We start from the raw sequence: 26,311 nt of genomic DNA on the forward strand, positions 1-26,311 counted from the left end.
ACCAGGCTTAACGTTATTTCTTAAAATGTGGGAATCTCCAACTACTTTCTAAATTTCCTTTTTAGAATTATGTGTCTTGCCAATATGTATGTATGTGTACCTACGTGCAGGCCTGGAGCCTTTGTGGAGGTCAGGAGAGTTATGGATGGTTCTGAGCAACGAAATAGGTACTGGGATTAAACCCAGATCCTTTGGAAGAACAGCCAGTGCCAAATCATCTCTACAGCCTAATAGTCTACTTGTGAAATAGAGAGACGGTTGTTAAGAGCACTGGCTGTGATCTAGAAGAAACTGTTAGCAATAAATTTATGCTATACAGGATCTACTAAACTTGCTTGGGTAATAAGCTGCACAAAGAAGCTCAAGGAGAGGTACCACCAATATAACTCAAAACTTAGTATACTGATTAGACTTGTTAGAAGCTGTGGAAAGGACAATTTTATACGTGTAACATAATTAAAATTTAGGTTTGCCAAGAAATGTTTCTATTACTTTTTAGTGAACAATTTGTTCACTAAGATTCTCGTGTTGTGGCACATAGCTCTAATCCCAGAACTTGGGAGGTAGAGACAGGCAGATCTCTTTGCTGGGTTCCAGGTCAGCCTGGTCTACAAAATGAGTTCCAGGACAGTCTTAGCTACATAATAGGAATCTGTTTCAAATGAAACAAACAAAAAAACTTCTCCCCAAAAGATTTGTTCACTGATATGCTTCCAGTTACCTCTACTTCCAAAAGCAAAAGGAAATCACCTTAACCTGCCCTTAGGCTCATCCCTATTTCAAAGAACAGGTCTCCAATGGCAAGCACTGGGAACTGAATAGCATTCCCCATTAAGTCCCAAACTGCCATCAAGTCCTGGTTCTTTCCAGGAAAAGTTTAATTCTGCCATGGGGCAGAATGACCCTCAATAACCTACTATGGGTGAATGGGACAGACACAAAACACAGATATACTTAAGTAACTGTGACAATACTTTTGCTGTGTAAATTTTCCATTTGTCCAAATGGCCAGACTTGTATGTAGCCTGTTTAAATTGTTCCAAGTGTGACTTAGAGGCGGGAACTGATGAGATTTAAGGATGACAGCACACACAGAATGCATAAGCCTAAGGCATAGCTATAAAGCTAGTAAAACGTTCTGTTTAAAGCTGGTCCCATTTTGTGCATTAGCCAGAAAGAATACAGACCTCCTTCTATTCACGCTTGAGTATCTGGCATGATTCCTCAGTAGGAAGGCATATTAATTTCTGTACAGATGCTCTTTTTTCCCTTTCTTTTGGTTTTTTAGACAAGGTTTCTCTGTAGATTTGGTGTCTGTCCTTAGAACTAGCTCTTGTAGACCAGGCTGGCCTCGAAGTCAGAGAGATCTGCCTGCTGGAATTAAAGGCCTGCACCACCGCCTGGCTCAGACAGCTGCTCTTTCAAAGGACTAGAGTTGGATTCCTAGCACCCAAATGGTGGCTCACAACCATCAGTAACTCTACCTCTAGGGGATCCAATGCACTTTTATGGACTCTAGCAAAATACTCAAAAATGTGAAAAAAAAAGTGTACAAAGCAAGGAATGTCAAGGTCACGGGAACTCTCTAATCCTTATTCTTAGCAATTGTCACTGCTCTCCCAGCAGAACGTAAAGGCAGACTGTTGGAGCACACGCTCGTCTTCTCCTGACCACCCCAAATCTATTTAATGCTGTATGCTCAAGTTTAAATGAGTGATGAGGAGAAGCAGAAGGTGAGTACCAAGAATCATTTACTTCGCTTCCAGAAAAGGTCATGGGTGACAAAGGGCAAGTACAAGAAAGCTCTAAGAACGTCCACCAAATTCACATAAAAACTTGTATTTCAGAGTTGGCAATTTCTATCACAAAATTCTCCACTAGCTTCAGCAGATGAACAAGTCCAGAATGCAGCAGAAGCACAAAACAATACTGACTGCCTTGCATTTTAGAATGAGTCTTCTGTAAGAAAGTTTTGTTATAAACACTTGACACCAAGTATGTGACCCCAAATGATTTTAGTGCTTCTGTTATAATTAGGGTAAAAACTAACAATTCTCTGTTTTACATTCTATTACAAGGTCCCATCAAGGGAAAAGAGACTGGTCTATTTATATAGTAGTTTTAAAGAAATTTCTTGTTTGGGTCTGGGAGTGTGGTTCAGTGGAACAGGGCTTTCCAAGCATATGAATTCAATCTGCTGCATGGCAAAAGTAAACAAAAAATTTCTCTAGTTTCAGCAACTTGTTATTGTCCAATTTTGTTCTTTTCTACAAAAGCACATACATAATATGAGCTAAATGTTAATAAGAAAGCCATGAACTTTCTCAAAATTCCCTGTATAATTTGTGGGTATTATCTAGTTTATGCATATGAAAACAGAGCTCCAAGAAAGAACTCCTCTAACAGCCTCTCCAACCGCTGAAACCTCTAAAGCCATTTTCTGGAAGACTTTCCTTCTGGCCTTTGTATCTGGCAGGAGCCTTTTTATTTTAAACATTAAGACAAGCAAGCTCAGTCTAAGGAAGCAATCTCTTTTTTTTTAAATATTTATTTATTTATTTATTTATTATGTATACAATATTCTGTCTGTGTGTATGTCTGCAGGCCAGAAGAGGGCGCCAGACATCATTACAGATGGCTGTGAGCCACCATGTGGTTGCCGGGAATTAAACTCAGGACCTTTGGAAGAGCAGGCAATGCTCTTACCCACTGAGCCATCTCTCCAGCCCGGAAGCAATCTCTTACTGGTAAAAACAGACACATTGAAATTACCTGCAGAATAGTTAGTTGTTTTTGTGACAGACTCTTGAGCTTCAGAGATAGCCTTCAAAATTAGGTTCTTGTTAGCTTGTTTAGAAGGTGGAAGAGAAGGTCTAAAAGAGTTTTAAGAAAAGGTATTTTTATGAGTTTTAAATTTCAATTCTTTACATGCTAACCTTCTATTATGCTGTTACTATATAGCTTCTGTTTTAAACACAGTATAGTTTCTAGAACATGTCAATTAGATTAGAACCCTATAGCTTTTTAAAAAAATGTCTTATTAACATTTTTCTCCCTCATTAATTTCTAGTCTTTGCAATTCTCTCCAATTTTAAGCAAGTCATTTACCAGGGCACCTATCCAGCTAGTATTAGCATGCAGTCCCCAGGTTTCTTTCCCAACACTGCCCAAGCCACAAAAAACTCTGCAGCCACATCAAGCAGTTGAAGATTAATTTACAGCTATACCCAGGTACCTCCTCTCAGGCTTTGCAGGCACCGACACACTGCTGGACAAACTTCCTATCCGGGAGCCATAATCCTCATCTTCCTCCTCCTCTTCTCCATCATGACTGAATCTTTTTACTTTTACAACTGAACTTACCACAGGCAACTTTCTCTTCCGAAAGTTTTCGTCCTATAATGAGATACATGTAAGCTTATCTTGCAGTGAAAACAAAGTTCTATCACAAAAATATTTGTTTTCATTTTAAGATGACTTTAAGACTTGAAAGGGATGGGTTTCTTGTAAAACAAAGGAAAATATCTCTTCGAATAGCTAAGACAAAAGAACTTTCAATTTATTTTATAATGGTTACACATAGCACTGTTAGATAAACTATTCAAACTGAGTTTTTTGGTTGCTTAAGTCTAAAATGGACTTATCTGCATGGATATCAGAAAGACAAAGAAGGGTAAAACTAACTCAAATTGCTAAAATTACAAGGCACATGTGCATGACATAAAAATCCCTATACAAGAGAAGACACTATTTAAAATAAACATGCAATGTGTTTAGTTGCTTAGGTTACATCTGGAATCAACAACTGTCAGTTTCTAGCTTGGTTAAGCAAAAATCTATATAAAATCTATACAAACCTCAATACTCATCTTACAAAAATCTATATAAAATCTATACAAACCTCAATACTCATCTTATCCAAGTTGTTTCTGAAGAAGGGGCTGTAAGTGTCGTCTACGCTGCTCAGCACTTCTGGTTCACATAAGCGTCCTGCTTCGTACACCTGGCTGCTCTGCACATCCAGCTGCTTGGCAGCGTGAGTACTGTTTTGCTGCTGATGAAGTTGCAGCCTGTTTATATGAGTGCTGGTGTCTGCATTTCTACTTGCAGGTGGTCGATAAATTTCAATAGAAGGGCGACAAGAACCATACGTAAGTGTCACTGTAGGTTTTTTCTGAGATAAGGGATTCTCCTGCACAAAATTGAGGTCTTCATCAATGAGATCATCTGGTTCTGGCTTGATATCGATCACATCTTCAGAGGGTGCTGGCTCCCTCAGAGGTTTCACTGTTGACATTAGCCGGGTTGAAGCTCCGTCATCATAAGAATGCCTAGTAAGACAAAATAAAGCAAAGCATTTCAACAAAACCAAAGCATTATTATTCTGAAAACTTCAAAGAATGTTTACTCAAAAAAATTTTAATGAGAAAAATATGGAAGGTTTTTTTAATATTCAAATTGTTTTCAAATCATATTCATCTATTAATTTTTCTTTTCTTTCTTTTTCTGAGACAGTGTCTTCCTATGTACCTCTGGCTGACTTAAGATCCATCCATCTGTCTCTACCTCCCAAGTGCTGGGACTAAAGGCTTGTACCAGGACTGGAGGGATAGCTCAGTGATTCAGAACTCTTGTAGATGATCCAGGTTTGGTTCCCAACACTCACACTGCAACTAACAGCTATGTGTAACTCCAGTTCCAGTGGCTGCAAACCTCTGAAGAACTCCATGGGTGCTACAAGAGCACGGTACACAGACATACATACTGGCAAAATACTAAACAATAAAAAAATCAAATAAAAAAAATTAAATGCTTATACCACCATTCCTAGCCCTCATACTTTATACTTTTATTTATTACATTTAAAATAAAAAAAAAATCATACTCTGGTCACCATTAGTTTATTCAAAAACTTGCTCACGATCTGTTATGGTCTGAACATGGAGGGGGCTGGGGAGATGGCCAGAGCACTATCTGGTCTTCCAGAGGACCTGGGTTCCATTCCCAGCACCCACACTGGCTTACAACCATCTGTAATTCCAGTGCAAGGGGATCCAATGCCTTCTTCTGGCCTCAAGAGGCACGAGGCATGCACAGGGTTCACTGACATATATGCAGACAGAACACCTATGCACATAAAAACAAAATAACAAATCTGGAATGTCCCATACATGCTCATGTGTTAAATACTAGATTCCTAGTTCACTATGCTACTTTAAAGGCTATGGATCCTTTTAAGACTCAGGGCCCAATTGGTCAATATAGGTCATGAGTGTCTAAGAACAAACTTTTGCTGATAATATCCAACCCAGGTTCTGGTTTAGGTTTCTTTGCTTCCTCGTCCCCTATGATATTAGAAATCTCTTTCATATGCTTTTGCTACCATGAACTCTATCTATCCTGCTTCCACAGCTGTGAGGAACTGAGAGCCTTCTGAACTCTGAGCCAAATACAAGATGTTCCAAATACAAGATTTTGTAACAGCAACAAATGACAAGAAAAGTAACTAATCTGTGATCATTTCACTATCTCCAGAAATTGCTGAAATAGGAACTAATGGACATAATATCTAACATAGGTGTCACATTCACACGCCTATCTGACCACAGCAGACACTGGACTTTACCTGGCATTAGTGGATTTCTGTTCCTGCGAACTTGTAGAAACTCTGGAATCTCTTTTTTCAGGCCTAGAGCTAGAAACAGCAAGGGGAGGGACTGCAGCTTCATGCCGTCTCTCATCTCCTCGACTAAAGCTGCTCTTGTTTGAAGGCACGTTACTATCAAAGATGCTGGTGTCTGAAGACTTGAGACTAGAGGGCTCTGCAAAGAAAATGCATGAGCTTGGTAATCTTGTTCTTATCTTTCCTTCCTCTCATCACCAATTCAAAAGCAGTAACGTAGAAAGGATTTTTTTAAAGTAATAACTTCAAAGTATTCTTTTGTTTGTTTTCTTTGTTCTTTCACAATAGGGTTTCTCTGTGTAAATGCTCTAGCTGTACTGGAACTCACTTTGTAGACCAGGCTGGCTTTAAACTCAGAGATCCACCTAACTCGGTCCCAAAAGGATCACAGTCCAGCTGTTTTCTTTTTTCAAACAAAACAGGTCTCATGAAGTCCAAGGTAACTGGATATACCACCAAGAATGACTTTGAAGTTCCCATTCTCCTGCTCCTACCTCTGGAGTATTGGGAATTCTGGGTACGTGTTACCATGGCTTTTTCTTCAGTGCCAGAAACTGAACTCAGGGATTCATGTGTGCTAGGCAGGCAATCTACCAACTGCGCTACATTTCTAGTTCCTCAAACGTGGTAGTTTAAAAAGCAGTTGGTGTTTATTAAGAGATTTTAACCACTAGGGGATAAAAGACAGCTGAAAATGTGGGGGATGGGGTCCTTAAAGGAGAACTGCCACAACAATAAGTAACATTTATCATTACTACTACTAATAATAGTTTATTATGTTATTACTATTTTGCAAGAGGATCGACATGTTTTAAATACTAGGATAATATTTGTGTTTTCTCATCTCATTCCAGATTACTTTTAGTTGTTGAATAGCATTCCTATACATCATAATAGTTTATCTGACTTATTAAATGACTGTAGATATTAGACCTTTAGATAACTTTCAATTATAAAGCAGTGAGGTCTCTTAAAGGTTAAGGTTTGGGCACATTTATAATTACTTCCTTTCGATACATAATGCAGTCTTGTCCATTATTGCCAAATCACATTAAGTTTAATGTTCTTACAATTTAGATGAACCACACCTCTTAAACTGACTGATACTCTTCCAAGAGCAGCATAAATAACTTTAAAAAGGAAAGGATCACATGCTATAACAAGCAAAAATTTCAAAAGGCTCTCAATTTTACAAATCTTACCAGTTGTAACAGAGCGAAGTTTATCTAATACACCATGGAGCCTAAAAAGACAAAAAACAAAGTCTCCCTTAATAAAAAATTTTAATTGCCACTCTAAATCTGACATTATATTCAGGTTAGCTCTTGTAAGGCATTTAATAATACTGAACTGGACTTTCCATCTGCACATTATTTTTTTCTTTAAAAGGCCTTACAATAGGAGTGGGGAGGGGCTGAAGAGATGGCCCAGCAGTTAAGAGCACTGGCTGCTCTTCCAGAAGACCCAGGTTCAATCCGCAGCTCCCACATGGCAGCTTACAACTATCTGTAACTCCAGTTCCTGGGGATCTGATACCGTCATATCAATGCACATAAAGTAAAGTTAAATAAATTATTAAAAAAAATAGGGGTGGGGAGATGGCTCAGAAGCAGAGCAGCTTCTGTAAGTCCTAGAAATTTGACCTCTAGCAGTATACATACCATTCAAGCACTCTAATATCACTGACACACACCCACAGCTCTCTTTTTTACTTCTTGAGACAGGGTCTAAGTTGCCTAGGCTGGCCTTGAACTCATGAACCTCCCTACCTCAGTCTCCCAGGTAGCTAGGATTACATGGCATCAGCAGAACCAGAACAGAATGTTAAGAACACACACAAAGCCCTGGGTTCAATCCCCAGCACCAAAGAAAATAGACAAAGACATCATCTGACAAGTCTTGATTAAAAAAAAAAAAGTCATCTTGTTTTCTAAGGACTAAAGACTAATACAGCTAACAGTAAAATAAGCAACTATCCCAAACATAGAATACTGCTTGCCACAACTGTTTTACTTATGTGTGTGTGTGCGTGCGTGTGTCTCACACTCGCCCTCCTTTCTCACCCTCTCCACAGGGTTAAACTAAGGATCATGTTCCAGTAAGTACATGTTCTACCACTGAATTATAAACACCCTAATCCAGTGGCTAATATTTAAACTATTTACATGGCTTCTTGAACAACATAATTCTGAGAGGTTAAAAAAAGTAAAGAATTTTAAAATATGCTAACCCATTTTACTCTATTATTTTCAAAATTAAGCAAACAGGCTACAACCTTGCTGTAACACACTCATCTTAATAGTTTTATAAAAGACATACTTGCATAGCTATCCTTTTCTTTTTTTTTTTTTTTTTGTTTTTGTTTTTCGAGACAGGGTTTCTCTGTGGTTTTGGAGCCTGTCCTGGAACTAGCTCTTGTAGACCAGACTGGTCTCGAACTCAGAGATCCGCCTGCCTCTGCCTCCCAAGTGCTGGGATTAAAGGCGTGCGCCACCACTGCCCGGCTATAGCTATCCTTTTCAACAACCTCTCATAGACACCAGAAGTCTCCTACTGCTCCATTTAGAATCCCTTCACATGCCAGTTTCCTCATGAACACAATTATTTCAAGATTTCAAAAAAAAATTAGGATGAGAAAAAAAAAAGAGAGAGAGAAAGACCTTAGTGTAAAGTTAAAAAATTGACAGCAAAAACAAAAAATCACAAGAGTAGCGCTGGGCAGGGCGGGGTGCAGGTCCAGGTCCTGAAGTTGATTCCCAGAGCCCATGTAAAAGCTAGGTGATGAAAGCCACCAGCATTTCAAGTAAGGCAGAGATGGGGTGCTTGGGATAAACTTTCTAGGTAGACTAAAAGTAACCGCTGAGCTCTGGGTTTAGTGAGAGACCCTGTCTCAATAACTAAAGTAGAGAGTGATCCAGTGAGACACCCAACATCAAATTTAGTCCTACAAATGCGCGCGTGCCACACACACACGCACGCACGCACACACACCCATGTGTATCTACATTGGTAAACAAACACAAACAAAAAAACAATTAAAAATCAGGATAGTCTGTTTAACATTAGTGAACTGATGAAAGTGAAGCACCAACCAAAGAGAAGACACAATTCCTTGCATGAGGGCATGTGAAACTGTAGTTGGAGCAAGATGAGAACTGATTTTAAGTTAACGGTATATTATGAAATCTGTCTTAAGCATTCCATTAAGTCATCTAAGAAAGAACCTATGAGGTCAGTCTTCTAGCTTAGCTCAGATGGGCTGCAAACCCCAAGTGATCTAAAGGTTTAGTCAAAGGTCAGGTTACAACAATACTTATGAAACAAATTCCTGAACCACTGATGACTTTAAAGAAAGACGTATTCACGTCATAGTATAATTCCCTCAGTTAAGAACGCCATCATTTGAGAGGGTATATATACACAATGAAGCAGTGTGTTAAACACGGAAAGATTACTGTACTCTTAATAATGTGCTCCAAACTATGCAATATAAAGCAGAAAATTCTGCAGATTTTCAAAATAGTGTTGCTATAAGAGCCATAAGGCATACTGCTGCCAAAACACTGTGAAGATACTCTTTCCCTCGGGAGGCAGAGGCAGGCGGATCTCTGTGAGTTCGAGGCCAGCCTGGTCTACAAGAGCTAGTTCCAGGACAGGCTCCAAAGCTACAGAGAAACCCTGTCTCGAAAAACTTAAAAAAAAAAAAAAAAAAAAAAAAAAAGATACTCTTTCCCTGAGAGTCAAGATGTGAACAGGCACCGTCTCCCTTAGTGCTTCCTACTCAAAATAAGCAGGGTAAGTGCTCACTCAGTTTTGCTCCATCATCAGCTTTCACTGTAGCTGATGGGTCTTAAGTCAGTGGGCCTTCTTATGAGTATCTCCTACCTGTCCTCAGACAAGCATTAATTATCCTTCCCCATTCTTGCTCTACCTTAAGCCTGATAACTGAAGCTGGGCTTCTTAAACTTAATATTATGCTTATTCTCAACTAAGGGAGTGTGTAGTTTGATAAAGGGTAGTTCAAATCATTTTTTTTTTTTTGGTTTTTCGAGACAGGGTTTCTCTGTGGTTTTGGAGCCTGTCCTGGAACTAGCTCTTGTAGACCAGGCTGGTCTCGAACTCAGAGATCCGCCTGCCTCTGCCTCCCAAGTGCTGGGATTAAAGGCGTGCGCCACCACCGCCCGGCTCAAATCATATTTTATATGAAAAAATAAGTTTGCTTATTTGAAATTTCAAACTGTAAAGATGACCGAGATATTTGTCAAATGAGGACATGCATGTGTCAGGAATAGCCATCTTAAACAAAAAAAAAAGTTTTCCCCATAAAAGCCAAAAGAAAGCCTAGCTCAAAATGTGGAGCTCACTGTTTGTAAGTGGTTGTGCTGGCGAGTGTGGGGAGGGGGTGACGGGAGGGGATGATGAAGTGTTAAAGGCAATAATACAAACCCACGAACACACATCAAGGGCGCCTTCAGTGCAGGCATATCTGTAAACACTCTGATGCACCAGCAAAGTTATCCTCACAAGTACAGAGAGCAGGTGACTTACTATTTCCCACTGACAGACGGAGAAACCTCCGGAGGCTTGTGCGGCACAGCCCACAGAATGCCTCTCCACAGTGAAACCTCACAAGACTGCGGAGAACTCCTCCTATACAGAATACCAACTCTGACTTTGCTCTGAGGAACAGATATTCAGAAACATACCATACGGTGAATCGAATTGTGTTGTTCCCTAGAAACAGGGACAGGTCCTCTGTCATTTGGTCCTGACTTTTCTTGTTGGCCACCATCACCATAATGTAATCAGGAAGTTCTTCATCTAGTTAAAAGGAAAAGTATACCAAACTTTTAAGTGTCTCCTCAATATTTGTTTTTTGCTCAAAATCAATGTGCTTAAAAACAGAAGCAGCCTTGAGAACTGGTACTCACTCCAACACAGGCTGGACAAGGAAGCTCAGCTCCCAATTTCCCCCTTTATGCCAAAAACTACTTCCAAATTAGAAGGGCAGGGATTGGAGGAAACTGCATTTCCAGTGATAAAATTAGGCATCCTGGGGCACAGAATCAGTTGAGAGAATGTACCAGTTTTTGTAAGAAGTCTTCTCAATGCTCATCAACTTCAGACACTTTTAGAAGGTACAATTATTATCCCAATAATTGTATTGTTTAGTTTTCTGTTCTTACACAGTACTTTCATTAGAGAATATGCTTCTGCTTAGTAAAAGTAGGCTTCAATTACTCCATGTAATAAACTTCCAGCAACATCATACACACTAAAACTACACAGAACTCGGTAGTATGTACAATGCCAAGAGTTCAATTGTTAATATCAAAGGAGGGAAAAAAAGTTAAAAGGCAACTCAACTTTTCTTCCGGGCAGTGGCAACCCTACATAATGACTGCCAGTAAAAAGCCCAACTCTTCAATAAAGAAGCAAAGTGATGAGGAAATTAATTTCTTTCTGAAAAAAGTAGGTGTCTATCTGCCCCATCCCAGACGTATGGCCCATGGAGGGTCAGGATTCTTTCCCCTCTGCCCTCTCAAATACTGAGATTACTAATATACACCGCCACATCCAGCTTCAAACATGTCTTTATTAAAATTTCCTAATGACTAAAATACTCATGCCTTCTACACAAACAGAAAGGAAGGTTCATCTGCCAGACACCTGTTTCAAAGGAAAACATCTAGGGGTTGAAGAGACGGCTCAAATGTTAAGAGCACTGGCTGCTCTTCAGAGAACCCAGGTTCAATTCCCAGCACCTATACAGCAGCTCACAACTGACTGTAACTCCTCTTTCGGAGGGGTGTCCCAACACTCTCACAAAGACATACATGCAAGCAAAACACCAACGCATACAAAATAATAAATCATTAAAAAGAAAGAAACATCCAAACTCCATCCAAACTCCAGTATAGAAGCAGGACAAAAGAGAAGGCAGTATTTCTTGGAAGCATGCAATAAAGAAGGAAATATAAATAAAGTGACCAAGTATCAAAAAAGCTCCCATTGTAATTGTAATAAATAAACTTATCTTTATTTATATGACATACCTACTATGATCCAACACTACTAACTCAGAAAATGTGAACAGACAGGACTACTAAGACACTTGGGCAGACAAGCTATTTTTCCTCTCACAGTGGCAATGAAATGACTGTCATTGTATCAACTTGTATTTTCTTAAATTTCACAAGATCAGTGGTTGTCTTGGTATAGAATGGGAACCAAAAAAAGGGAGTAAGAACGGGTTACAAAGCCAAAGGAGCTACTGAAAATTTGGGAAGGGAGAGGACTTAATGAGTATTTTTTTTTAAGTGGTGCTTGGATTCAAGCATGTACACAGTGTTAGACAGAGTCTCCAATGAGCTATACCCAGTCTAGTAGATTTGACTGGTGATGTTTTGGGTATATACACATTAAAACATGGCAAATATATTAATAAGAAAACATGTACATCAAATATGTGCAATTTAAACTATCAATTATTTCTCAGCAAAGTCTTTAGAATTCACATATTCTATCAATTATTTCTCAGCAAAGCCTTTAGAATTCATATATTGTATTCTGAGTAGACAATACAATGGAAATTAAGAACCTAATGCAAAATTAGCATGTGACCATAAACTTTTTATTCTTTGACAGTCCAGATAGACCTCTGAAGTACATCTTGAATTAGCATACTGGAAATAGAGGGCAGCAGTAAAAGCTAAGAAGGTTTAGAGAAGCTCTCCTCTGGAGTGTGACTAAAAACTGGACTGTTGCTTCTTGAAATAACACCAAATAACGGATGAAGCCGATGCAGCAGGGGGGCCTGGAAGACTCAGAGGCCGTGATGGCTTGCGCAGAGGATTGGGTAGTAGTCTTAGGGGCCGCAGTCATGGTCGAGGCCACATGGCTCGCGAAGGTAAAGCTGAAGACAAGGAGTCTTCACCAAGTTGGGCCACCTGGTTAAGGATACGAAGATCAAGTCCCTAGAGATCTACCTGTTCTCCTTGGCCATTAAGGAATTCGAGATTATTTTTTCCTGGGAGAGTCCCTAAAAAGGATGAGGTTCTGAAGATCACGCCAGTAAAAAGCAGACTAGGGCTGGCCAGCGGACTAGGTTCAAGGCTTTCGTTGTTATTGGGGACTGCAATGATCACGTTGGTGCTAAGTGTTCCATGAAGGTAGATCCGAGGAGCACATCATCTTGGCCAAGCTTTCCATTGTTCCAGTATGGAGAAGCTACTGGGGGAACAAGATTGGCAAGCCCCACACTATACCACACAAAGTAACAGGCCGCTGTGGCTCTGTGTTGGTTCAACTCATCCCTGCCCCCAGAGGCACTGCCATAGCCTCTGTTCCTGTGTCCAAGAAGCTACTGATGATGGCTGGCATTGATGACTGCTACACATCAGCCAGGGGCTGCACTGCCACCCTGGGTTGCTTTGCCAAGGCCACCTTTGATGCCATCTCTAAGACCTACAGCTACCTGACACCGACCTCTGGAAAGAGACTGTAATTCACCAAGTCTCCTTATCAGGAATTCACTGATCAACATGTGAAAACCACACCAGAGTCTCTGTTCAGAGGATCCAGGCTCCAGCTGTGGCTACCACATTAGGGTTTTTATATAAGGAAAATAAAAAATGATTTAAGTCTGTTTAAAAAAACAGGAAAAAACAAACAAAACACTGGACTGTCTAATGCTGCAGCACTGAGCGGCTCCACACAAGCACAGGTGAGACCCCATTTGCTTTAAAGAACGGTGGTTCTTCTTTGGACCCCACCCAATACTTTGAAAACAAACACTCAAATAATTATTGAAGAACTGTCTTCATAACCTTCCATAGCTCTGGGACTCTTTTCAGGTATAAAGAAATGTGAGAAGCTGGAGCTAGTAGTGGTGTGTGACTGCAGCCCCAGCAGCCAGAGACGGAATTGGAGGCTGGTACAAGCTACATCATGAAAACAAAAGTCACCCTGTTCCACACAGTGAGGTATAGCCAACTTCAAATAATAAGGTAATTAACTGCCAACATTAAAAAGACCATGCTTTGGGGGCTGGAGAGATGGCTCAGAGGTTAAGAGCACTGCCTGCTCTTCCAGAGGTCCTGAGTTCAATTCCCAGCAACCACATGGTGGCTCACAACCATCTGTACTGAGATCTGGTGCCCTCCTCTGGCATGCAGGCATACATCGAGGCAGAATGTTGTATACAGGGGGCTGGAGAGATGGCTCAGAGGTTAAGAGCATTGCCTGCTCTACCAAAGGTCCTGAATTCAATTCCCAGCAACCACATGGTGGCTCACAACCATCTGTAATGGGGTCTGGTGCCCTCTTCTGGCCAGCAGGCATACACGCAGACAGAATATTGTATACATAATAAATAAATAAATATAAAAAAAAGAAAAAAAAAAGAATGTTGTATACAAAATAAATAAATAAATAAATATTAAAAAAAAAAGACCATGCTTTATTTCAAAGAATGGGAAGATGATATCTGTTAATTGATAGTCAGTAAACACCAGGCCCTCTGCCAGAACCCATCATGAACTAGTTAGCTTTAAGGAATTTCCAATTTTGGGGAAGGATGGTATTAAGAGTCTATGGGAACCTAGGGTCAAGTAAGGGGAAGGAGGGAAGGTGGGACCATCCATCCTTCGCTAACAGAAGCACCAAGGACCCCCAAACCTGAGCCCCTGATCCTCAGGCTGCTACTGACAGGCTCTAGTGCAGCGCTCTCCCAGAGCAATACCACCGCCCCAATTCCACCAGTATTTTCAGAAACAAATGCAACTATAAGGTAATGTTTTAAAAAACAACAACAACAAAATTGGCTTAGAATTTCCAGTAAGTGACAGGAATGAGTCTGCCTCAATGAACAGGAGCTCATGTCTCACACTGGCCATTGCTGATCTGCCACATGGGAGGTAGACCTCTCACAGCTGGAGCCCATTAAGTGTTACCTGAAAGAAACAAACCTAAGAAGGTCCAGGTTCAGCTTCATTTTCATGCCCATGAGGAGTGCAACAATCCTAAAACAAACCTGGAATCTACCTATCAACTGTAATTCATAAACTAGTAACTCTTAGCCTGTTCAGTCTCAGGGCCCTTCTCTGGTTGATATGAATTTTATCTACTAATATTAACCACATGAATTTAAAATGGAGAATTTTTAAAGGATTTAATTACTTCCACAAATCTCTTTGCTATCTGGTCTAAAAGATAAATGAATTCTAAATCTCTGTTTATTGCATCTAATGTGTGATCAAGTTGTTTAATACTGGGGAATTAAAGAAAATCTAGTCCTACACGTCCGTAGTTGGAGTATTTTAACAGCCTTTCTAGATCTCATGGATACTATTCAACAACTCAAGGGGCAATTTATTAGCTATACAGAATCTAATACACCACCAATTAATTCTTTGTACTGTTGCAAGGAAATCCACCTATGCATCCTTTAACTTTTGCATATTTAATAATATGTACTGGTCACCTGGAAAATACTAGTTTAATGAGCTGGTGAACCAGGACATGTTGATACATTTCATTATATGAAGCCACAGTGTCATACCTCCATATTTTCATCAGAAAAATCCATTCTGGGAAGCTCTCCAGTTCACAGAGGTAAACCCAAACTTTCATTTTCATTTGAAAGTTCAACTTGTCATTGGCAATAAAAAACTATTGGCTTAGCCGGGCGATGGTGGCGCACGCCTTTAATCCCAGCACTTGGGAGGCAGAGGCAGGCGGATCTCTGTGAGTTCGAGACCAGCCTGGTCTACAGAGCTAGTTCCAGGACAGGCTACAAAGCCACAGAGAAACCCTGTCTCGAAAAACCAAAAAAAAAAAACAAAAAACAAAAAAAAACTATTGGCTTTTTTTTCATACTTACCAAATACCTAAGTGCAACAAAACCAGTTTATCACTTCTTAGAAGGTAGAAAAGTTTCCACTTCTGTGATAGAACAAAAGATATTTGATGAGAAGAGTGTTTATTTCATCTTACAGCTATGGTCCATCATCCAGGAAACTCAGGGCAGGAACTAAAGGCAGGAACCTGGAGGCAGGAATTGATGCAGAGGCTATGGAGGAGTGCTATTTCCTGGCTTGCTCTGCCTGCTTTCTTTCTTTCAAGTTTTCCAAGACAAGTTTTCTCTGTGTAGCCCTAGCTGTCCTGGAACTCACTCTGTAGACCAGGCTGGCCTCTAACTCACAGAGATCCACCTGTCCCTGCCTCCCATGTGCTGGGATTACAGGTGGAGAGCTGGCTTTCTGCCTGCTTTTTTTTTTTTTTTAAAGCACCCAGAATCACCAGACCAGGGGTGGCACCACCCACAGTAAACTGGTCCTCCCACACCCATCAAGAAAATGCCCCACAGCCTTGCCCACAAACATGTCTTGTGGTAGCATTTTCTCAACCTGGGGCCTCCTCTTCCCAAATGACTCTAGCTTGGATCACGTTGACATGCTGCTAGCACAGTCAACTGGCAACCTCAGCTCAAAATCACTAACGCCTTTCCTAAAACAGGCCTATCAGCTCAGAGTGCCACTGCTTTCGCGCACTTCTGTGTACTCACAACCAAATCCTAAAAGGACGGACGTTCTGGAACTCACTCTGTAGGCTAGGCCAGCCTGGAGCTCACAGAGATCTGCCTGCCTCTGCCTCTGCCTCCGCTCCTGAGTGCTGGGATTACAATCCTGGGCCACCACCTCCCAGTTCAGAAGCCAATTTTAAAAACATATCAACTGTTTCATTAATAACATTCTAAATGGAACTGGTTTCCTTTTTTAACTACAAGAAGTAATCTAAGAATTCTAGGACAACCTGGCGTGACTACCCTTTAAACTTCGCTTTCTAACCACTGCTTTCATGTAATCCAAATGTGAACACAGCGCAAAGCCAAGCCTTATAACTATTATGACAACAATTTTGACTCCACAGGCCTGTAAAGGTCTCCAACACCTAGGTCACCCACAATTTACACCTGTAGCCACTAGCTGTACAGTCAGACCAGGCCTCTTCCTACAACCCGGTTCAAGTATCCAAAGCCTTTGTTTCTATCTGTACAACTGGAAACATTATCACTTACATTTAGTGGTGACTTACTGTATATATGGAACAGCTACACACTGTCCAAAGTAAACTCATTTTAAGAGAGTTAAAATGAACTTCGCAGTCAGGTTCGAGTAGGAAGAATATTTAAAAAAAAAAAAAAAAACCTAAAACATAAAACTCACTGAACCAGCTCTGTGGCAAACGCCAGAAGCATCAAGTGTTCATATCTAAGATGACAGATCTGAAATTAAAGGTCATGACGAAAGTAACGAGAGAAACAGAACAAGATTCGAACAAACATTATGAGTTTAAAAACGATTGCCTCTGCGGAAGAAAAAGCTTAGGCTATTTGAAAATAATGCTTTAGACAGGACATGGGGATGGAGCTGGGTGGGGACTCGGGGTGCTGCTAGGGACGGTTCAATGAAACGAAGGTGGAGGAGACCAGGGAATCTTCAATTTCAAGGTAGACCACCCAAAGAGCTTCGGGCCGACTCACTCAGACACATCCAATCAGTTGCAAGGCCTACATTGTATTTAGGCGAATGACAAGAACCAACTTACCCACGTAAGCTCCTAATTCTTGCAATTTCCCCTTAATGGCACTCTGAGGAGGAAAGAGGGAAAAAAAAAAAAAAAAAACAGCAAAGGTGCCTGTGAAAACCCCGACAGGAGAAAGCGACCCCCCCACCCTCCCCGCCCAGGAAGGTGGGGGAGGGGACGCCCGACCCCCGCGCGGCGCTTTCCTCCGCCGCCGCCGCCCCGGTGGCCCCCACGGGCCCGCGGATGTCCCCCAGCCGCCGCGCCTGCGCCCTGTCAGAGGCGGCCCGCGCCGAGGAGACACGGCAGGCCAGGCCCACCCGCCCCGTTACTCCTGGCAACCGCCCGCTCGCCCGCTCGCCGACGCGGGCCTCACCCGGATCTTGCGGCTGATCTCGGTGCCGATTTCCATGGCTCCGCGGCGGGCGGCCGGGTCAGCACTGCGGGGCGCTTCGGTTACCAGGAGCCCGCCGCGGGCTGCCACCCTGCAGCCTGACCCGCCACCACCGCCGCCACCGCCGCTCCGCCTCCGACCGACCGAGCGCGCTGCGTGTCCCCGCCCCTGCTGGCGCCCCCGTGCCAGCGCGAGCCAGTGCGCATGCGTCTGCGCGCACGCATGCGCACGGACGTCCCCAGCGGGTCCGGGATCTGTGCTCCGGCGCCCTCTGCTGGCCGCATAGAGAATAATGGCGTGCAGGTAACCAACCTGATTTCTCCTATGCCTTCCTAAACCAGGGGAACCGTTTCCTTTCTTCCCTTTCATGATTTCTAACTGATTTTAGTCTCCCACAGGTTATAAGGATGGACAGCGCGAACATCATGGGTCTTGATCTGAGTTCAAATCTAACCTCAAGTATGGGATCGATACAGATTGTTAACTCTTGAAGTTTTCATTTTCTTCCAGGAAAAAGACTGTTTTCTAGAAGATGTACTGTCTGTCGTTAGACTTGGTGAGGTGGAGGGGCAATATCCAGAGTAGCAGCAGAACCCTTCCAGCATGCCTTTAATTCTACAGGGTTTTTGTGGTTGTTGGTGGTGTTTATTTATTTATTTTATTTTTTTATTTTTTGGTTTGGTTTGGTTTGGTTTTTCGAGAGAGGGTTTCTCTGTGTAGCCCTGATAATCCTGGAACTCTCTCTGTAGACCAGGCTGTCCTCGAACTCAGAGATCCACCTGCTTCTGCCTCCTGAGTGCTGGGATTAGAGATGTGGCCACTGTAATTCTAAACATCCAGTGTGCTTTACCCAGGATTAACCCTCCTCCTGCCCTTCCTCTCTGAACTGCTTCTTTGGAGGACACTTATTTCCAGGACTCCCCAATTTGTTGTTAGCAATCAGCCTGCTATAGGTAACATGAAGAGTGGCAAGTGGCGCCCTCTAGTGTTAGAGTTGGGGTGCAGACCTGGGATCGTGGGACTCTAGCCCTACATGTATTTGAGCTCCTTGCAGCTTCCTTCAGGTCCTCAGGCTTTGGTGGCAGCCAGTTACAGCTCTCAGCCAGCCGCTTGACACTCTTGGCCCTGGAGATCCCGACAATTCTCTCAAATTTTTTTTTTTTTTTGCGACCAGGGTCTGCAGGTTCTCTGGTCACCTCTTGCTGCCCCTCTCTGCATCCGCTGCCTTCCGCCTTATCCTGGCAGTGCACTCCGAAACAGCCCACTCGCTCTTCCATCTGCTGCCTCTCTCTTGGTTCATAGAACCGAAAGCGGGGGAGAAAAGAGCACTTGACAGAAAGTCTCCTGCTAGGCCCACTGTTGCAACCCTAGGGAAAGGAGCACGGGAGACTGCCTCCCAGGCCGGAGTAGCCTGCTTATGGAGCTCAAATTGGGAGGTTGGGCTTAATCACAGCTATTTGTTCAGCCCAAGCCCAGCCATGTGTTGGACTAATCACAGCTTTGCCTCTTAGCCCCGTCCCTCTGCTGAACCACAAGGAGAACTGCTTGCCCTCCGGCCTGGGAAGAAATAATTGCAGGTTCCTTTGAAGTTCTTGGAGGCTCAGGATCGCAAACCATCAGGTACAAAATATTTCAAACAGCCTCGGTTGCAGCCCAGCACCCTGCAGCTGGGACGACCACCTGCAGTCTTTGCATGGAGTAAGAGTAGTCTGGCTGATTGGTCAAGGCGTCCAGGGTAGCAACGGACAGTCCAATAGCTGCTGATGCGTGTCAGGTGGTCGAACTCCCAGCATCTTTGCTGGTTTATCGGAGACTGAGCGTCAAGGGGTGCTCAGAGCACACGCTGGAGGAGCTTACCACTCAGAGTGATTGATCCCAACTGATCTCAGAGTTCTTTAGCATGCGCGACCATTGCCTAGAGACAAGTAGGTCAATCTTTCACCTATCTCACTTGTCATTTCCAAGCTAATAAAGACCAACTCCACCATTTACCTTGTATTCTCACCTGAACACCCGCTCCCAAATCCTAAGTAACTATGTCCGTTTTATTCCCTTCTAAATTCAGCCTTCTCAGGGCAAAGCCGTCTTAACCACCTCCAAGGCATTTGCATTTCTACAGTAGACTTCTTTAGTTCTCCTTGTCTCTGATCATAAAACATGGAAGAATCTTTTTTTTTTCTTTTCAACATAGACACCTTAGAGAAGTTTCTGTTTGCCCCACATTCCTCAAGTTTCTAAGTGTTTTGGAGTATGTTTTGTTTTTTGATTTTGGTGTTAGCTTTGTGGCGTGGCCTGAATACGTTTGGACTCAGATTCCTCTTCCTCATGCCAGTACTGGGATGACAGGCATGCACCGACTATGCCCAGCTCCTTAAGAAAGAGTTTCCAAGCCGGACGGTGGTGGCGCACGCCTTTAATCCCAGCACTCGGGAGGCAGAGGCAGGCGAATCTCTGTGAGTTCGAGACCAGCATGGTCTACAAGAGCTAGTTCCAGGACAGGCTCCAAAGCTACAGAGAAACCCTGTCTCGAAAATAAAAAAATAGCCGGGCGGTGGTGGTGCACGCCTTTAATCCTAGCACTCGGGAGGCAGAGGCAGGCGGATCTCTGGGAGTTTGAGGCCAGCCTGGTCTACAAGAGCTAGTTCCGGGACGGGCACCAAAGCTACAGAGAAACCCTGTCTCGAAAAACCAAAAAAAAAGAAAATAAAAAAATAAAAAAAATTAAAAAAAAGTTTCCATTAGCTCTCAGTGATAACGAGTGAGCACAGGCGTAGCAGTTTGGAATATCCATTTTCCCATCTTGCAGTTTTCATCAGTCTCCTCAGAGCTGGCACACAGGCTGCATTCGCATGGGATTTGACTAACGGAGAATGCCAAGACACGTTCCTTATCAGGAAAGGATTTCCTGGGATCTTTATGAGCAAAGGCTCCATCTTTTTGCCATCTATGATCTAGAAGAAATGGATGGTCTAAGAAGAAGTGTGCCAGGCGCACACCTTCAATCCCAGCACTCGGGAGGCAGAGACAGTTGGATCTCTGTGAGTTCAAGACCAGCCTGGTCTACAAGAGACAGTTCCAGGATAGACTCCAAAGCTACAGAGAAACCCTGTCTCGGAAAAAAAAAAAAATGGCCCACAGTTCCTTAACAAGTAGCTGTTCCCTTAATTTAGCAAAGATACAATCCCCTCCCAGCACACCTTGGTTCCTCTGTCAAGGACTTTTATCTCATTCATTTGGGTTCATCTAGCCTAATGCCTAGATCAAGTGAATTAGGAGCTTCTTTATATCTGCAAAATCTCTTGGCTTTACCATACCCACTAGTTAAAGCAACCCACAATCACAGGCATTATCAAAGAGCAGGAACCACAGGGTTGCAGAGTCTGTCTGCCACGGGCCCTTTGACAGTTGCCTGTAATCTTCCGAATTCTTCCGTCATCTATATGGAAACTAATATGATGATATCATATGTTTTCTATGTGTGTGTTCATTCTCCCTAGCAAAAATGATCAACTGAGCCCCATGTGTCTTTTGTATTTTGCAGAAGTTCTTTCGGAATGGTTAGCACATAATAAACATCAAATATTTATAGATTAAAAGAAATCAGAGACTTAATTTACAAAGGCATTTTTCCTGGGTAAATCCAGTGGCCATAGAGTCATGAAACATTGATGAGCCGGGCGGTGGTGGTGCACGCCTTTAATCCCAGCACTCGGGAGGCAGAGGCAGGCGGATCTCTGTGAGTTCGAGGCCAGCCTGGTCTAGAAGAGCTAGATCGAGGACAGGAACCAAAAAGCCATGGAGAAACCCTGTCTCAAAAAAGCAAAAACAAAAAAACAAAAAAACAAAAAAAACATTGATGAGAGGAGCCGAGTGACAGAACAGGGACCCTGGAGCCATACTCTCTGAGCTCTGCCACTCTCTCTGAGACCTTAGGCAAGTTGCCTCTTTTCCTTGGGCCTCAGTTCCCTCATCTATAGCATCAATATAATACTGTTTCCTCCTGCAAAGGGTTCTCATATAAGGTGGAGGTAAGTTAATATTTTCAAAGCATTTCGAGCTGTACTTGGCTCCCACCAGCGTTATGTTTGTTGATTAAAAATTAAATGCCTGCACTGAGCCAGACACCGTGCTAAGAGCCAGAGCCCACAGGTGAGTAGGACCATGTCTCTGTTAATGCCAATTTGTTTAAAGTACAATAATGGTAAAACTTGTTCCTGTTCTTAGTTATGGAATGGTAGAGAAAAGAAAATAAGTTAAAAACTTACCTGGCTTTTGAACTGTGTGATGAGTACAGAGTTAGTTACTAGTGGAAAATCTTGTGTAAAAAAAGCCAGGAGCATTTCCACTGAAAGGTACTCAGAAGTCTGGAGAGACAGTCAGTGAAGTATTTGCCGTACATAAAGACCTCAATAGCCCCCAGCACCCATGTGTTATGTGCCTGTAACCCCAGAATTCGGGAGCTGGAGACAGGGGAATCCCTAGGGCTTGCTGGTCAGTCTAGGCAAATCTGTAAGCCCTTGCTTCAGTGAGAGGCCCTGTCTTAGAAATAAGATGTAAAACAATTAAGAAGACATCAACACCTACTTCTGGCCTCCACATACAGACATGCGTGCGCACACGCACACACACACACACATTCATAGCCAGGCATTGTGACACACGTCTGTCTCAGTACTTGCGAGGCTGGGGAAGGAGCATCATCAGTTTAAGTCCAACCTGGCAACACAGCAAGATCCTGTTCTGTTTTGTTTTTAATTTATTACAAGGAATTTATTGAAGGTGTTGAAGACAGGGTTCTCTTTTTAGGACAACCAGCTTACATTTATGGAAGAGAATTGCAGGGTATTTGAGAACTCAAACATGTTCAGATCTCAGATGATAGAGAGTCTGAGTCATAGAGAGAATGTCCCCACTAAGCCACTCAGGGATTGGAGGCTGTTCAGGGTGCTTCCCTGTAAGATGCAATCTCACAATCCACATCCTTGAAGGGACTGGAAGTATTAGTCTTACAAAGGAATAAACTGGCCATGACAAATGGCATATTTTTCTCCTAAGGGATAGTATGAGAGCCAGATCACAATGAACTACAGTGCCAGCTAAGAGGGTTCTTGGCCACCTTCCAGATAGAGGAACGAACTGAAAAAGAGCCTTGGTTATGAAGCTGGCAGGGCCTGAGTGCCAGCTTCAGCTCCGCAAAGCCTAAGTTCTCTAACAATGGTGCCCCCTGTGTTTCCAGTCTCCCCTCAGGGCTACATTTCAGAGGGATTCTATGGTGTATGTGTGTGTGAGAGAGAGAGAGCAAGAGCACTAGAGCCTGCTTTACCAGCCTGTGGAAGAAGGGAGGCAGAGGTGGTTGTTTTTCCCCAGTTTGGAATGATTTTATTTTCCTTGAATGTTTAGTGACCTTGACCTTTTTTTTGTCTTTGCAGACTCAAACAGGACCCTTGTGATGATTACCTAGGCATTATCAATCCTTTGGGGTTATACCTTTGTGTAAGTTTTCTCACTTCATGTCGCCTGCTCTCACAGGATGAGTCCTTGTGGGGGCAAGACATGCATCTTGTTTGTCTTTCTCCACAAAACTACCAGCTTCCGGTACAGGTCGAGAGAACAGATGTTTCTCTTCAGTACTGAATCTCAAATGGTATGTCTGCCTTTGGAGCAGAATCTAGAGATGCTCAGGGCCTGCGGGTGACAGCACTGCGTCCCTCCCGTGATGCAAGTCTGGACACCTGAGTTCAGTCTCTGGGATGTGAGTAAAGATGCATGGGGAGAGCCAGCTGCACACGGTGGTCCTCTGACCTCCATGCACCAGCCCTACCCTGGCCCGCGAAAACAATAAATAAAATTGTTGAAAACGAAGCCCGAGTGTGAGTGTTGGGAATCGCCGTCACACCAGTCAGTCTCTGGCTTATGAGGCTGGCACCCTTTCTGTTGTCCTGGCCATTTATATGCAAATGTGGCCACCATCACTTTCAAAAATCACTGCTCCTGAATGTGTGGAGGTGTTGTACCTAAAGCAGTGCTGAGTGAGGGAGTCAGAGATAAGGGTCAGGATTTCAGGGAAAAGGGTGATTGCACCTGTCAGGGCTCCTGGAACCAGCTCTAGAGATGCCTGGGAGCTACCATGTGAGTGCACTTGAACTGGGGCCCTCTACAAGAGCAACAAGTGCTCTTAACCACCAAGACATCTCTCCAGCCCTAACACCTCCCGTTTGTTGGTTCTAATCTCCACCCCTCTCTAGGCATTCTTGTCTTTGTAGGCTGAAGCAAGTCTGGATTCTTACAGTGAATGATAATTCATGTAGTAATATATGATGGATGGTCACCAAGATACCAACGCAAATGAACTGAACTCCTAAGAAAATACTGTTTGAGGAGCTGGAGGCAATGAAGAGCATACATTGTTCTTGCAGAGGCCCATGTTGGGTTCCTAGCACCCACATTGGGCCTGCAACTCCAATTCTAGGGCATTCAGTGTCTTTTTCCACATTTGTATTCATGTGCACACACATACATACAAACAAACATGTATATGCACAAAAATACATCGTTAAAAAGTAGTAGTCGGTGGATCTCTCAGACCACAGTTTCGTCCCTGCTTATAATTTTGTCTTTCATTATTTTATGTCAGACCTTCCTTCCTTCCTTCCTTCCTTCCTTCCTTCCTTCCTTCCTTCCCTCCCTCCCTCCCTCCCTCCCTCCCTCCCTCCTTCCTTCCTTCCTTCCTTCCTTCCTACAGTTTTGTTGAAGATTTATCTTTAATTGTTTGTGTGTATGTGAAAGGGGTAGATATGTGCATACAAGTGCAGGTACAGCAGACACCAGAGGTGTAGGGTCCCCTTAGGAGTTGCAGGTTATGAACCGCCTAACATGGAAGCTAGGAATTGAACATAGCCTGTACCTGCTGAACCATCATCTTTCCAGAACTCTTTCTAATTTGTATTTGTATATTTTAATAAAAATTACTGCCCGGTGGTGGTGGTTCACCCCTTTTATCCCAGCACTCAGGAGGCAGAGGCAGGAGGATCTCTGAGTTCTAGGACAGCCAGGGCTACACAAAAAAACCCTGTCTCAAAACCAAAATAATAATAATAATAATAATAACTTTTGCTTGGTCTACAGCTTGAGTTCCAGGACAGCCAAGGTTACACAGAGAAATCCTGTCTCTAGAAAACAACAAACAAAAACCGAAGAAAATAATTACCTTCAATTGCAGGAGTGTATGATGTAGCACTTTCTGGGTAAAAAGAAGTAAGCATGTGTACATGTGTATATAATAGCCCATATCTCTGTGCAGATACAGAAGGACTCAAATAACCATCTCCAAAAGAACTGGATGTCCAGCAGGTAGGCTGGTAAGGCTTTTACTTAGTTATTTTGTGTATGTTGGGGTTGAACTATATAAATGACCTCACTCTCTTTCGGAGGAAGTGTAAGTTAATGGTTGTCTTACACCTAATTCTTGGGAAGGGTTGTCCTCCTGCTTTGCTGCGGGGATGTTTTTGCCAAATTAACACGAGGGAAAATAGAGCTTACGTGCGTGGCTGGGAGCTGACATTTGTAGGCTGTGAAGGAGTTCAGCTCAGTTGTCTAAAGCACCACTTGGGTTTTATGATCATTTTCTATTTTTAAAATTCTTTCATTTTCTTCCCGATTCAATTAACACGTTTTTATTTAGTGCCTACTGTCTGCCCAGTACTTCCCTCGTAATTCTAGGAGATACAAAAGAAGCCTCCGTGAAACCATTTTTAATAATCCTGCCAAGTGCCGCAGCTACAGGGTGGCTAGAACTGTGTCTTGGAAGTAGAGTCCTGGATTGAGTTGGAGAAGTGTGGATGACTGCCACAAATGGGAAGGGTCTGGAGGTGCCGCCCAGAGCCTCTGGATGGAGAGCAGCAGGCGTGCCGGGAAGAGAGCAGTAAGGGTGGCAAGGGGGCCAGCCATTCTAGATCACCCTTAGAGGTCTGCTAGCTGAACTTCACCTTGAGCGATCACTGGAAAGGACCAAAAAACCAGAGAGAGATAGGTAACTAACCATGGGGTAGCTGAAAGGGAAAGACACTGAGGAGCTGGTGCCACGTGCCCACGATGAGGGTCAGCAAGAATCCAATGTAATAATGAGCACTAGTAGCTGGGCCTAGAACCGAGTGAAACCTTCCACGCGTATTTTACTCAAGGTTACTGGATCGCGATCATTCCCAGCTTTGGGAAGAGGAAGCAAGTCCACAAAAGCTAAGGAATTTGCCAGTAAGGGTTGGAGCTGAGATTTGAATCCAAACAATCTGATCCCAGAGCTCGATTCTGCACTGAGTATGCATACTGTTTTCTCTGGGGGATCCTGTTCCTCAGGAGTCTCAATTGTCTGGGGTGGGGGTGGGGTCAGCTCCCCAGTTCTCTTTCCCTCCAAACTACTCCCATACCTACCTTTCGGGTTTGTTAGTCCTTCCCAGTGGTCCCCAAGGTAAAATTCAGCTATCAGAACTTTAGGTCTAGAATGACTTCCCTGGTCACCCTTATTTCTAGAACTCTCCTCTCCAGCATGCTCTGCGCTCCTTATCAAGTGGATTCCGAGGAAGCAGTACCTCCAGCCCCAGGCCCATTTGTGTCAGCCGTCTGCTTCTCTCGAGTTCCTACGGAGGAGCGGT

General features: G+C 43.0%; 1 protein-coding gene across 10 annotated transcripts in view; it reads right to left on the bottom strand.

The window, feature by feature from the left end:
• Positions 1-17,840, bottom strand: part of Zc3h14 (zinc finger CCCH-type containing 14) — a 45,540-nt gene extending 27,700 nt beyond the window's left edge. For 8 of the 10 annotated variants that reach the window (XM_057782638.1, XM_057782637.1, XM_057782632.1 and 5 more), the window contains exons 1-8: positions 17,646-17,840; positions 17,294-17,336; positions 10,390-10,504; positions 6,886-6,926; positions 5,627-5,822; positions 3,902-4,331; positions 3,236-3,396; positions 2,773-2,873 (exon numbers count right to left, since the gene is read on the bottom strand). In XM_057782638.1, the coding sequence (XP_057638621.1) occupies positions 2,773-2,873; positions 3,236-3,396; positions 3,902-4,331; positions 5,627-5,822; positions 6,886-6,926; positions 10,390-10,504; positions 17,294-17,336; positions 17,646-17,681 (1,123 nt within the window). In that variant the 5' untranslated portion in view covers positions 17,682-17,840. The remainder of the gene's footprint in view (positions 1-2,772; positions 2,874-3,235; positions 3,397-3,901; positions 4,332-5,626; positions 5,823-6,885; positions 6,927-10,389; positions 10,505-17,293; positions 17,337-17,645) is intronic. The other 2 variants (XM_057782633.1, XM_057782636.1) reach the window with 2 other exon arrangements.
• Positions 17,841-26,311: the final 8,471 nt, after the last annotated feature.

The sequence above is a fragment of the Chionomys nivalis genome, chromosome 10 (assembly GCF_950005125.1).
Source record: "Chionomys nivalis chromosome 10, mChiNiv1.1, whole genome shotgun sequence".
NCBI classification, from domain to species: domain Eukaryota; kingdom Metazoa; phylum Chordata; class Mammalia; order Rodentia; family Cricetidae; genus Chionomys; species Chionomys nivalis.